Consider the following 13293-nt stretch of genomic DNA (forward strand, 5'->3'; position numbering starts at 1 on the left):
AAAACACCAAGGTAATTTTTATTTGAAAATTTTCAATATTATTTTTACATTGAGTTTGGATATTCAAAATCCCTAAAAAATTTGGTGCATTGGGCCATAAAACAAACAAAAAGATAACTTAGTTTGTAGCTCAAGGAAATGAGATGTTTTTTTTAAGAACTTTTGATTATGGATATTGGGGTAGTGTAAGTTGAAAGTCATGTCCTTGTTAAAAATAATGATATAGCGTAAGGAGAAATTAGAAGTTGATGAAATGTTTGCAAGAGTAGAATGAGTAGATACTTAATTTATAGGCTTTCTTGAGCTGCAATATATCATTAATTAACCATCATTTTAGTATTATGTAAGACTCAAAACTCTCGATGTGATTATAGGACACACAAAATCATGATATTTTAATTGTTCAAGGTTTATTCAAATATTTATTTACTTTTGTCATCACTCATCGTGTTGCGTTTGTTAGACAAAAGGTAGAACACTTTCAACCTTATTTCCAGGGTTGCTTTGTAAGGGAAACAACGACGTACAATACGACAACTGATATAGAACAAAGAGACAAACCACTAAGTTGTTTGAATTGCTCGAAACATCTACATACAATTACGACGTTACGTTATTGGGGAATACCATATATTCCAAATTCCCAACTAAGGCCATATCTTATACAGCATATTTGAAAAGAAGTTGTTTGATTGAAAATTGAGCAATATCTTACCAAACATGTGAAATTATAATATGCAAACAAGAAGAAAGTTATGGGATTTCTAAAAATGTTAACATCTTTCGCATGTTAATTAAATTCCTAAGCAATAGGTAAAGGTCGTACCTATTTTCACATATAAATGTTATTAGAAGTTTTTGTATGAAATCATCAGATAAGCAAAGGGAAATTATGAAGCTACCAATATATTTTTGTTTAAACGTGTAGTGACCACTCTTGATCGTAATATATACGCAAAGATGATAAAACCGTTGGAGAATTTGGTTAAGTTAGAACCAAAGACAAAGCATCACTTTCAACCTTTATCCTTAGGATTGGACCAAATTGTGGTCAGCCTATTCGGCTTTACGTACCATTCATTTATCAAACTTGTTAGGGGTAAATGAAAACATAGGGATAAAGTTATTGATTTTGAGTTGTAACACATATCGAAATATTTCATTCACGTATTGAATGTTTTTTACTATTTGATATACCCTTAATGGCTTTTAAGAGAGGACGCATTCATTGTTTGGCAGTGAATGCATCACGAAGTGACAATTTTGAAATTTGTAATATTTAAAATTCTATGCAGGGCTCTTTTTTTTTTGGTGAATAAATTCGATGCAGTGCTCTTACAACTTGAAAAGGAATTTTCAACTGGGTTGTTGTGTCCTTTTTGTGACACCAAATATATTTGTAGAAGTTGTAAAAAAAAGGGACAACAAATATGAATTCGAGTATATATGATAAGTAACTAAGTAGAAAAAAGTAAGTAATACAAATTGTTTGTAGATGTATTGTACCGTTGGAATATCATTTGATGAAATGCGACTTTTTTTTTTTTTCTTTAAACAATTTGTATACGTAAAAAAAAATGTACAATCTTATTAAATACGTCATTCTATGATTTTATTGTTATCAAATCACAATCCAATTTTTTTTTTTTTATAATGAGATAATTAATAAAAAAACAAAACAAGAGAACATCGTAGATGGATCCGTCAATTACACGATTCCCATAATTACAAAAAAAAACAATTCAAATATTAAACTATAGTATAAATTTAAATCTTGTCGTCATCGAACAAGAGAACCTCATCACTCTCACTCACTGCATTTTTCTCTTTTCTTTTCTCAGATTTTTTTTTTCCGAGAAAATAAACTGAAAGAATCAGATCGGAAAAAAAAAATACACACACAAAGGGCTCTCTCATAAATGTAATGCGATTCAACAAGCACGAGAAAATACAGAGAGATAAAACAAAAAAGGAGGCTCCTTTGAGCGTTTGATGTCACGTATTTGAGCAGAGCGAAGACTGTGTTCGAAGAGAGATTTTGCGGCGCAGTAATGGGGGGTTCGTCGGAAGAATTGAAAATCGACGTTATGCCAGAAGTGGAAGAAGAGAAAGCTAGAGAAAGCAGTTGCTGCAGCAGCTCTGAAACAACCAGACAAGAGGAAGAACAAAGAAGCCCTAGTTTTACGGAGGATTTCACGGCTTCTCCTGTCTCTTCTCGTTGGTCTGTTAAGAATATCGACGACGGAGAGAAGAAGATTCGTTCCGATTGTGCCAAGCATTCCAGAGTTTCAGGTTCGTCATAAATGCACCCACCAAGTGTTTGCTTTTATTCCTCACTGACGATTTCGTTGTTTAAAGTTCGTAGCTTTGGATGTTTTGTGTGAATTTAAAAGGTCACTGACGATTTCGTTGTTTAAAGTTCGTAGCTTTTACATTAAACGGGCTTAAAGTTCGTAGCTTTGGATGTTTTGTGTGAATTTAAAAAGGTCGTTCTGTTATTCTGGTTTGACTATGTAGAGATTGAGATGATGAAGGAAAGATTTTCCAAGCTGCTACTCGGAGAAGATATGTCAGGTTCTGGGAATGGTGTCTGCACAGCGTTAGCCATTTCAAACGCAATCACTAATCTTTGTGGTATGTCGAAATGGATTCACTTTTTTCATGATTTGTTGAATTCAACTCCTTTTTGAACAGATCTTGATAGGCTTTGTTTGACTTTGTCTTTTGCTTGAATTGTTTAAAAACAAATAAAGCTACTTTGTTCGGACAACTATGGAGGTTAGAACCACTGCCTACAGAGAAGAAAGATATGTGGAGAAGAGAAATGGAATGGCTTCTCTGTGTGAGTGATCACATTGTAGAGATGACTCCAACTTGGCAAACATTTCCTGATGGAACCAAACTTGAGGTACAGACTAGACATAGCCTTTGGATGCGTTAGGTTGCTTTTTTTTTTTTGTTGTTTCGAGTTCTCTATTTGTGGATAAGAAGAAACACTAAAACTTCGGATTATTGACTCAAGTCTTTTTCTGGTTCCTTTGTTGCAGATAATGACTTGCAGACCAAGATCAGATCTTTATGTTAATCTTCCAGCTCTCAGGAAACTAGATAACATGCTACTCGTAAGACCCCGTGACCTCTTTCACCTTACCAAGTGTCTCTCTTTTAGGTATTTTATTTGAGCAGCAAAGGTTTAATTTTTCTTCATCTTCCATCTTTGCAGGAGATATTAGATAGTTTTGAGGAGACAGAGTTTTGGTATGTTGACCAAGGAATCATGTCACACGAATCAGCAGCAACGGACGGATCATCTTCTTTTCGAAAATCTTTTCAGAGACAAGAAGACAAATGGTGGCTTCCCGTTCCACGGCTTTCACCAGGAGGTTTACAAGAAAACTCAAGAAAACAGCTGCAGCATAAACGCGACTGCACTAATCAGATACTAAAAGCTGCTATGGCCATCAACAGTATCACACTCGCTGACATGGAAATCCCTGACTCATACCTTGAATCTCTTCCACGGGTAAGAAAAAAAAGAACTATGCATATTTCGCTAGCATACTCAGTTATGAAACCTAAAGTTGCATTTTTTTTTTTTGTATGTTTCAGAAAGGAAGATCCTGCCTCGGTGATTTAATCTACAGATACATTTCGTCTGATCAATTTTCACCTGAATGTCTTCTTGATTGCCTTGACTTGTCCTCTGAACATCAAGCCATAGAGATAGCTAACCGAGTCGAGTCATCAATCTATCTATGGCACAAAAGAACTAATTCCAAACCAGCTACTAATTCTAGAACTTCGTGGGGAATGGTGAAAGAACTAATGGTTGATGGAGAGAAGCTAGAGTTAATGGCGGATCGAGCTGAAAGTTTATTGATTTCTTTAAAACGACGGTTCCTAGGTCTTCCTCAAACCGCTCTAGACATGAGCAAAATCCAATACAACAAGGTTTCTCTCTACTACACGAAAATCAATTCCCATATCACTCTGCTTACTTTTTAATGCTCACTAAACGATCTTCCTTTTTCTCTGTTTTAGGACATCGGGAAGTCAATTCTGGAAAGCTACTCGAGAGTTCTAGAGAGTTTAGCGTTCAACATTGTCGCTCGTATAGATGATTTGCTCTTTGTTGATGATCTTACAAGAAATTCAACGGAACAGATTCCGACAACATTAGGCAACGACGGTAATGACGCGCTCAAGACCATTGCAGTGCCTGTTTCGAACTACACAACTCCGAGCTATTCGCCTTCAAAACAGGATCTCCGATCATCAATGACAGTTCCGCCATCTCCTTCACGGTTCAAGATTCCTCACAGTAGCAGTGTTAAAAGGGTTTTGACAGCCTATGTTACCAAGAACGAACCTAGTAGATTAAAGGATCTTCCAGTAGAAAGATTGAGCCATTCTTCGTCGGGTGAGAGATTGTCTCTAGAGAAGTGCATGAAGGAGTCACTGAATGTGTCCAACCTTGATCCTGGGATTTGAATTACCACTGCTCCTTGGAAAAGTCTCTGTTTTTTGGATCCCTTTTCCTATTAATATCTTTATAATGTTTATTTTCTTCTTGTGTGTAGTTTAGATTTGTATTATAATAATTGGAAAGATGGGGCTTTGACTTTGAGATGACACAAAGGAACCAAGTTCGAAGATTATTATTAACTAAACCCAAATATGAACTCTATAACTGTAAAAGCTAAAGGATCAAGAAGAACTACGAGAAATGTCAAAAAGGAAACTCCTTGGAATCAATGGAGGACACATCTTATGACAAAAGGCAGAAGAATCTCAACATTGTTCTCCTCAAAAGTAGATTCCCATGTCAACATGATAAGGAACCTTTCATAACAATCCAGACCGAGATAACCAAACATTCATATAGTAGTATAAGTGTATAACCAAACTAATACAACTGTTTCCTTCGATTAAAAGAGAACCAAAAAGAGTTTATTTTATTTATATGCGTGGAAACTGGAGATCGATAGAGTTTTTGTACAAAACTATCAACGGTTTATCTATATAACAAAGGGAAATATTAGATCTGAACCGGTCGGGTCAATCACTAAACCACGACAAGGGCCAAAAAAAAGTCCCCTGTTTTTGGAACTAGCTAGCTCTAGCTTCAAACTTCTTCCATACTTTTGTAATAATAAGATGAGAAGTTACTACAAACGACGGATCAACAGCTACTCTATCTTCGTTTTTTTGTTCCTATGTACCTGCAAAATCTAAAACCGAACCAAACAAACTAAAAAAATCAGATTTTCATGTCTTAGTTATAGAAGTTTCAAGTTAGAACCTAAGCAGAATTGTTCCAATGGATGTTTTTTTGGGTTCAGTATACCTTCTTGCTTTTGTAGTTATAACAGTTGCTTACGTAGTAAGATCTCTACTTAATAATACAGAGATCCTGGAAACAAAAAAAAAAAAACTCAGGAATGGTTAGAGAAACGGAACAAGATTGACCCCAAAACGGAACAAAATGATGGATTCACCATCAGATGGAAACATAAGAACCGATATACCTTGCCACCAATTTCCTCTTGATGCACTCCCAGAATCATCTTCCCCTCCATCTTTCTTGTTCTTCAAAAGGATAGAAACATAAGTTATAAACACACATCAAAAGCTCCACAAGACTTAACTCTATAAAACATCTATACTAGACCAAGAAAGTTTCTAGCATTTTCCCAGAGTAAATCGTGCATTAGATTCTTCAGCCAGATTCTTTAGAGACAGTAGTCAATGAACAAGCGTAATAAGTTGAGTTTAGATTTACCGTGGAGTTGATGGTGGAATTACTTTGAGACTGGAAATAAACATCAGGGCCACCGTAATAGATGGAAGAACTCAGATGACAAGGTTGTACTCTCTGATCCTGCTGATAAGCTGAACCAAGATTCTCCTGATGTTCCCTGTTTCTATCAACATCACCTGCAAATAAAAAAAAAAAATTCAAATATCAACAAGAGAATTGCATAAACAGAGAGACTTGTCAAAGATGATGATGTTTTTTTAAACATAATTATTACCAGTCTTAGAGGTTTTGTCGTTCCAGCCACCAGTCACAGTCTCTTGTCGCATAGATTCTCTGCCCAGAACCTGAAACAAGAACAGAGAAGAATAGTATCAAATGCTTCATAAACGGAGAAACGTGTACTCCAAGCTACAAATCACATAAAATTCTTCTTCTTCCTCTTCTCTTGAGTGTTCTTATTCTTAATTTGGGGTTGTGGGGTCTTCTTCCACAATTTGAAAACTCTCTTTTTAAAAAAAAAATCCACTATTTGCAACAAACAGACAAACAAAAACAGAACCTTCACAATTCAAAAAATTGTGAATACGAAATTGAAAACAAAAATCAATCAAATCAATTCGGCTATACGATCAAATCAGATAAATCATCGTATCGATTTTGAAAACCCTAATTCCTAAATTCCCAACGAAGCTTTTAATCGAAATCGAAATAGAAACAGAGATTTACCTAACGAAATTCAAACACCGACAAAATTGAATCCCAGAAAGAAAGAAAGAAAAAAAAAATCGAAACTTTGAGGATTTGTTTTTACCGTAGAAGGAGGAGCAAAGATGGATCCGAAAACACCAGAAGAAGGAGAAGGAGAAGAAGGGTTATCTCTAGAACCAAAAAGCTCAGAGGTTAACGAAGAAGAAGAGGAGGAGGAGGAAGGTAAAGCCTTCTTCTTTCTTCCTTCCATTGATATTGATTTCGTCTCTCTCTCTCTCTCTCTCTTTAGCCTAAACCCAGAAATCTCTAATACTACTATACGTATTATTGTATATACCTATGTGCATATTAGATGTATATATATATATATATATAGAGTGATGTATGTATTGGTTTATACGATGATGAAGAAGATTATAGCGAAGCAATATGAAAATTTGGGGAGAGGTAGAAAAAGGGGAAGCAAAACTGTGTGGGACACTCGAGACAATTTATAGAAGAGCTAACTCAACTAACAACAACGAAACCTTTGTTGGGTTTTAATTACCGTATTAAATTAAAACCATATGTTAATTTTGTTGTTAAAAAAAACCATTTGTAATCTTTTTAGGAGGGTTAAGCTGATTATGTTTAATCACTTCCCCTTAATAACTTTTGATCAGACTACAACGTTACGTATTGTAATTCTTTCTTAGTTTTTCTTATATGACAAAAAATGTATATATATTTTCTTCCCTTATAGAGAAAACAATAAATAGAAAGGTTAAACGACTTTTTTTTTATTATACACATATATTTGTTTATGCTGTCACTGGTGACGTAATTATTATTTTTTGTAATTAATATTCTTTAGCGCAATGGTAAAAATGAATATGGAGGTATTTTTTTCGTTTTATCTTTTGCTACTTTACATAGTTTTTATCGATGTGTGTCACCGAGTGAAACTAGCATTTTATAACTTGTTTATTTATCGTTGCTGTGTGTGAGTAGAAAAACTTGTTTATTTATCATTCTAGGTACTAGTTTGGTATAATCAACTGGTAAGTAAGTTTGGGGATGCTTTTATACTAGGTTGACCCAACATCAATTAGACAACTGATAAATTTGATGTAAAAGATTTGCGTATACAATAACAACAACAACAACATCAATATACAGATGTCTCGACTGGTACGAGGACTTTGCTTGATGGGAAAATATCTTTCTTTTTTTTTATAAAGGAAAAAACGTCGGTAGTTGGAATATGATTTCATGTCAATGTCATACTACTACTAGTATGATAAGTTATTGTATCAATTACCGTTATCTGGTTACTCAAATTACAACTCCCCCACTCGAGGTGTCTGATAATGCGATCGACACGTGGTAATCGAATTAGGGGGAGTAGGACCAAACTTATCTTAGGTCGGTAGTTACCAAATAGCCACGTACGAGAGTCACACACACACCCAAACAAAAAATAATCCAAAATGGATAATTAACGAACCCCCTTGAAAGGAAGGATGAGTCAAAGTTCGTTGGGTTTTTATTATCTTTGACTCTTCCACTTCTCTCATTCGCTCTTTGTGGATTTCAGTTTCACGTGACAGTTTAAAAAAAAAAAAAAAAAAAAAGACCTTATCTCTTCTCTATTGTCGGCTGCAACATTGAACTTGACCTCTCTCTCTCGTTATCTCTACTCCCTTCTCAATGAATGAGACGTTTTATTAAATGCCAAAAACTTTCTTCTTTCTTTCTTTTTTTTCCCAAACTTCGTTTGGTTTTTCTTGTAGCTATTAAGGTTTCGAGATGTATATAGTTTTGAAAACCATGGCCACTTCTATTCTGCCTTACATTTACATCAAATTCAGGTTAGATTTTGGTGGTTGATTCTCATGCGAGAGAGATACTAGACGACGACTGGCAAAAGGATAAGATAGACAAAAAAAAAAAGTAAAGATTCAATTGCGTCTTGGCTTTTGTGATTATTGTTTAGTCTTGAGGAATTTTAGGAATAGGTTAATTAGAAATATATTGAAAGCTTAACTAATTATGCTTGCTCCATCAAACATATAAGTATAAAACTGCAATACATAACTAATTAACTATGAATATTTTAATTAGTCAAAAATTACATACATATATAGTGTTTTGAATAACAATCTATGAATATAATTTTATATAAAAGAAAGAAAAAAAAGAGAGGTTATTTTAGTATAATGTGAACAAGTTTGTTAGTTTGTTTGGGAACTTGGTATCAAGCGGAAGATACGTCGGGGAAACTGCTAACTACGACACATTTCCATATTCTCTTCTCGAGATTCTAAGAGAGAGGATATTTCTTCATCATCTTTACTACTACTACATTCGTAATGTTTGCTTTTTTTTTTTTTAAAAGGACAATGAAAAATTCTCGTGATGGACTAGTAAATTTTGCTAGCCAAATAGGCCCAATACGAAATCAACTTGTTAAGTTTTTTCGTTTGGATTTAGAGAGCAACGTATACTTGGGCTCCTTATTTGACACCCAATGGCCCAAAAATGAAATTGGTGTTTTGTTAATCGTAAGTTTCGGAAAAATAAAAATAAATGCACCAGCCGGGAATCGAACCCGGGTCTGTACCGTGGCAGGGTACTATTATTCCACTAAACCACTGGTGCTTTTGTCAAATTGTCATTCTAAAGAATTATTAATATAATCATTACTTTACATATTGAAGGTATTCTTTTGAAAACAAATTTAACTCCAGCCTAATTGTAGTACCAAATATAATCTATCATCAAAAGTATTACAGATGAATTAGGTTAAAATGAGAATAAGCAGAAGAAAAAAAAAAATAATAAGAGAGAGAGAGAGTATGGGGGGGGGGGAAGATAGCGTAAATACAAGACAGAAACAGCGCCCAGGAGTCACGCAACCTAACAGGTGACGTCATCACAGTGCTTCTCTCTGTACTGTACTACTACCCCCCTCATATGGACCCAATATATATTTATTTATTTAAATTTAGTAAAATACCATTTTACGTTCATAATATTACATTATCCCAAATATTTTTTATTTATCCAAAAATATTTCATGTTACTTCTCTTCGTTTTAGTCTTTAATTATAAGAAAGAAAAAAAAGAAATTTATGAGGCCACCAAATACACTTTTAAGACATATGTTACAAAAAAAAAACAGAACTAACAACACCAAAGCAAAGACTAATGTTTAGTTGTTACCAATAATGTTTAGTTGTAACCAAAAAAAAAATTTAGTTCTCGTCAAAGATTAGACAGAAACTAAACCATCATGCTTTTTTTGTTTTTGGTATAGTTAGTTAAACATGTAAGCTAATTGTTATCTTATTCAGTTAATTCCTTGTAACAAGAACAAATGTTTCTTTTCTTTCTAGAGTGTTTAGCTTTTTCACCTAGATGCTAAGTTGGATTTGATGAAACATAACATAATATAGTCGTCAACATGTGGTGTGGATTTGTCATTTATGTTATGATATGACCATTTATTATTCTAATTTAATGCGTCTCTCCTTAATTCTGATTCACGAGACAACAAATATATGTACCGGTTCAATTTAAAAGAAAAAGAAGAAGAAATAAAAAAGCAACGAATGACTGATGTGATTTATACTTTAAGAAGTGAGTTGGAATTATCTTTCCATGTGCCAAAATATAGTATTGGTACCATGAAATTTGGTTTCTATTTCCATAATTCGCTGCTTTTTTTTCTTTTCTATTCAAGTTCTTGTTTAGGTCCTTGTAATACAGTTCTTGTCGATGATTTACATAATTTATCATTCTTTTCTACTAATCGAGTGCAGTGTTTTTTTCCTTATATGCCTGCATTAGTCAAAAATAATTAATTAAGACAATTACTATTAGCTAGTAGCCTAGTACAGTTTTATAACAGCGCGTGAAAATTACCCGCGAGTGGATGATATGGTTTCAGAAGGCGTACGGAGTTTTGTGAAGAACGAGAAACGCCGTTACATCAACTGACGGCAAACTCGGTGGAATCCTCACTAAGCAAAAGATTTGTGCAGAGCAAATCAAAACGTAATAATCTTTTAATATTTTTATTTTATTTTTAAAACGTAATAACGTTAGCATGACGACGTCACCTGAGAATCCCAATGGTCTTTTATCAGAACTTGAGTATTTTGCAGTTGTAAGTCCTAATTAAATTTAGTACTGTGGCCTAGTAGCTAGCTACATGAACCATAGGTTTACACTGGAAAAGCTCATGGCTGTACCATCTAAACAAAACAAATGTTCCAATTAAAAATCGTTGTGTTACGAGGATATAAATCATAACTGTGTAAAATGGATGAAAATCATGCTTCTGCTAAATTATGACGAACCAACAACTATTGAGTTGTAGTACAATACATTTACCTATAATGTTGCTATCGCTACCCGGTGCATTAGTTCATATTGGTTAGTTACAATAGTATAATAAAAATAGCTTATCAGATCAACGAATTAAAATCCGATTGTGTTTATTCTACTTTGGTCATACAATATTGTAATGTATATTTTTCTAGATTATTCAATTAGGAAGTTAGGTCCAATGAATCTTAACCCTTAAAGCATGTGCCGATTATAGCTGTTTTGTTAATGATAGTTGAATTTTTTTAAAAAAAATTATTCTGTTTTTGTTAACTTGTTTTAATTTTTTTTTACTCGTGATGAGATACTTTTGTGTGATCGTGTATTACGTATATTATATAGCATGTTTTTATCCAAAAGATGACCTACAGTTAAATTCAACAGTTATTGTGGTTGGGATGTTATTTAATTATGACCTACCAAGCAATTAATACTTTTCGCATTATTATGTTTTAACTTTTTTTCGACTTTCATATAAAATAGGTAAAATGTTACTACTACAAAACTAGCAAACGAAATAAAAAGAGTTTTGCAAGTTGAGAGGTGTGTTGCTCAGACTCTTCGTTGTGTGCAAAATTAGAAAATGGATGATATGTAGACTCTTGGCACGATTCTTAGACGCAAAATAGGTTCGCTATGTAGACTCTTGGCACGATTCTTAGACGCAAAATAGGTCCGCGAATATCATGACTAGCCAATAAGCCATCAACAACAAATATACAATTTGGAATAAAATGCCAACTCGAGACGGTTTGAAGAGTTGGGAGCATCCATGCTTATGCATGTCTTTTGTGTGATCATATTTTCTTTGAACACCCACATTAAATACACATGGACTGGTCTTTTACTTTCGACATCATCGCAATCACTAACTCCGACTCAGTTTACATTTTTTTTTAAGGATCAAATCGGCGTTTCCAAAACATCAGACTGAAAGCACAAAACGAATACGTCTACGAACCACTCCATCACTGCAAGATCCAGATCAACCGAGACAATCCTCCTAATTGGATCTGGCTTTTTCAATCTAAAGTAGTTTAGTCACCAAATCTTCCTCCAATCCTCGTGGTTTACAATCATCACTTTATATATTAGTAACTAGTCCTCGTCACAAAACATTCCTTTTGTAAAGTTTGTTTTTTGTATGCAATATATTTATTAACCTATTAATACTTGAAAATCGAATCTATACTAATAAAAAAGGAGTATATCTAAGCTTTAAAACACAAATAGTGATTAGAGATCTCACTAATTAACATTTTTTTAAAATTTCTAGAATTTTATTTATTAAAAATTATTTTAAACAACTTATCAAGATTTGACATGTCATTCATTAACATTTTTTTAATTTCCAAAATTTTTAGAAAAAAAGAAAAAATTTAAATTTATGGAAATAAAAGAACTATGTACAATATCCCACATCGGCTAGAAATTTTTTAGACAATGGTTCAGAACCAGTATAAATAAGATTAATATGTTTCCAACAACGAATGAGCAAGAAAGCTTGATTTATCAAACGTCCAAGTTTAAAAGTTTTATTCGGTTTGATCCGGTTTTTATTTGATCAAATTAAAACTTTAAAAAGTTTCAAAAAATATATTATAATATTTATAAATTTTAAAAGTTTAAAAGTTTAAAAGTTTAAATATTATAAATATTACTACTTTTAAAAGTTCTTAGTTTTTAAATATTATAATTTTTAAATTTTAAAAGTTTAAATATTATAAATATTGAAACTTTTTAAAAGGTTCAAATTTTATATTTCGAAACCTTTTAAAAGTTAAAAATATTTAAAATATTCATGTAATACAAAAATTATCTTATTTATCTACGTTTGTGCTTTTTATTTCTTATTAGCTGTAAAATATATTTTTGTGTATGATTTTATAGATGAGTTGATATTCTTTCATTATTTTTTATTTTTTATCTTATTTTTTATTTTTATGAGAAAATAAATGATTTTGTTCTTCGAGTTTGATGGGTTAACAAGTTGTGTGGTAGTCTTAAAAAAATGTTTTTCATTGGAAGAATGCGAAGAAATTGACGAGGAAGAAGAAGAAAAATAGTATAACAAAGAACCAGACGGTAAAAGTAAAGATGACAATTTCCAAAAAAAATTTTACATTGAAGATGAAAAGAAAGAATATGAAGAATAAGAAAACATTGAATGAAAAAATGAAAATATATGTGGTAGCGATCAATTAATTATGAAAACGAGTTAAATTCATGATGATAAAATTCTTTCGTTTTTTTGGTGGTCAAAGAAATGGTTTAGAATATGTGATGTCATCAATTTGATTCATCTCGCCTCGACGTCGAATTAAATTCATGATTTTTTTAATCATATTTGATTTTATAACACAACTGATTTTTATATTTTTAAAAATTGTGTATCTGAAATTTAATTTTTTCCTTAATACTAAATTAATTTTTTTTATAAGAGAATATTTTAT

The 13293-nt window shown here is 32.7% G+C and overlaps 2 protein-coding genes and 1 non-coding gene across 3 annotated transcripts; 1 reads left to right on the plus strand and 2 right to left on the minus strand.

The window, feature by feature from the left end:
* Positions 1-1756: 1756 nt before the first annotated feature.
* Positions 1757-4658, plus strand: LOC104734204 (rop guanine nucleotide exchange factor 7). Its single transcript, XM_010453732.3, has 7 exons — positions 1757-2292; positions 2518-2634; positions 2754-2908; positions 3048-3122; positions 3224-3523; positions 3610-3951; positions 4042-4658. The coding sequence occupies exons 1-7, from the start codon at positions 2052-2054 to the stop codon at positions 4489-4491; spliced, it is 1680 nt and encodes a 559-aa protein (XP_010452034.2). The 5' UTR covers positions 1757-2051; the 3' UTR covers positions 4492-4658.
* Positions 4659-4928: 270 nt separating this feature from the next.
* On the minus strand, positions 4929-7176 carry LOC104734205 (uncharacterized). The gene is made up of 6 exons (XM_010453733.3): positions 6573-7176; positions 6036-6105; positions 5783-5937; positions 5529-5589; positions 5348-5413; positions 4929-5231 (listed from the first exon to the last, which is right to left on the minus strand). The coding sequence occupies exons 1-5, from the start codon at positions 6717-6719 to the stop codon at positions 5397-5399; spliced, it is 450 nt and encodes a 149-aa protein (XP_010452035.1). The 5' UTR covers positions 6720-7176; the 3' UTR covers positions 4929-5231; positions 5348-5396.
* Positions 7177-9038: 1862 nt separating this feature from the next.
* Positions 9039-9109, minus strand: TRNAG-GCC (transfer RNA glycine (anticodon GCC)). The gene has a single exon. It is a non-coding gene; the product is annotated as a tRNA-Gly (tRNA).
* Between the last annotated feature and the right edge of the window lie 4184 nt (positions 9110-13293).

The sequence above is a fragment of the Camelina sativa genome, chromosome 13, assembly GCF_030686135.1.
Source record: "Camelina sativa cultivar CO46 ecotype springtype chromosome 13, ASM3068613v1".
In the NCBI taxonomy this organism is placed as follows: Eukaryota; Viridiplantae; Streptophyta; class Magnoliopsida; order Brassicales; family Brassicaceae; genus Camelina; species Camelina sativa.

Bases quoted from the DNA above. Each gene is read 5' to 3' on its own strand.
- LOC104734204 (XM_010453732.3), top strand. From the start codon at position 2,052: ATGGGGGGTTCGTCGGAAGAATTGAAAATCGACGTTATGCCAGAAGTG. The intron at 2,635-2,753 runs GTATGTCGAAAT...AAACAAATAAAG, and splicing joins CGCAATCACTAATCTTTGTG to CTACTTTGTTCGGACAACTA. The intron at 3,123-3,223 runs GTAAGACCCCGT...CCATCTTTGCAG, and splicing joins AACTAGATAACATGCTACTC to GAGATATTAGATAGTTTTGA.
- LOC104734205 (XM_010453733.3), bottom strand. From the start codon at position 6,719: ATGGAAGGAAGAAAGAAGAAGGCTTTACCTTCCTCCTCCTCCTCTTCT. The intron at 6,106-6,572 runs GTAAAAACAAAT...TTCTTGTTTCAG, and splicing joins TCTTTGCTCCTCCTTCTACG to GTTCTGGGCAGAGAATCTAT. The intron at 5,938-6,035 runs GTAATAATTATG...TTTTATTTGCAG, and splicing joins CGACAAAACCTCTAAGACTG to GTGATGTTGATAGAAACAGG.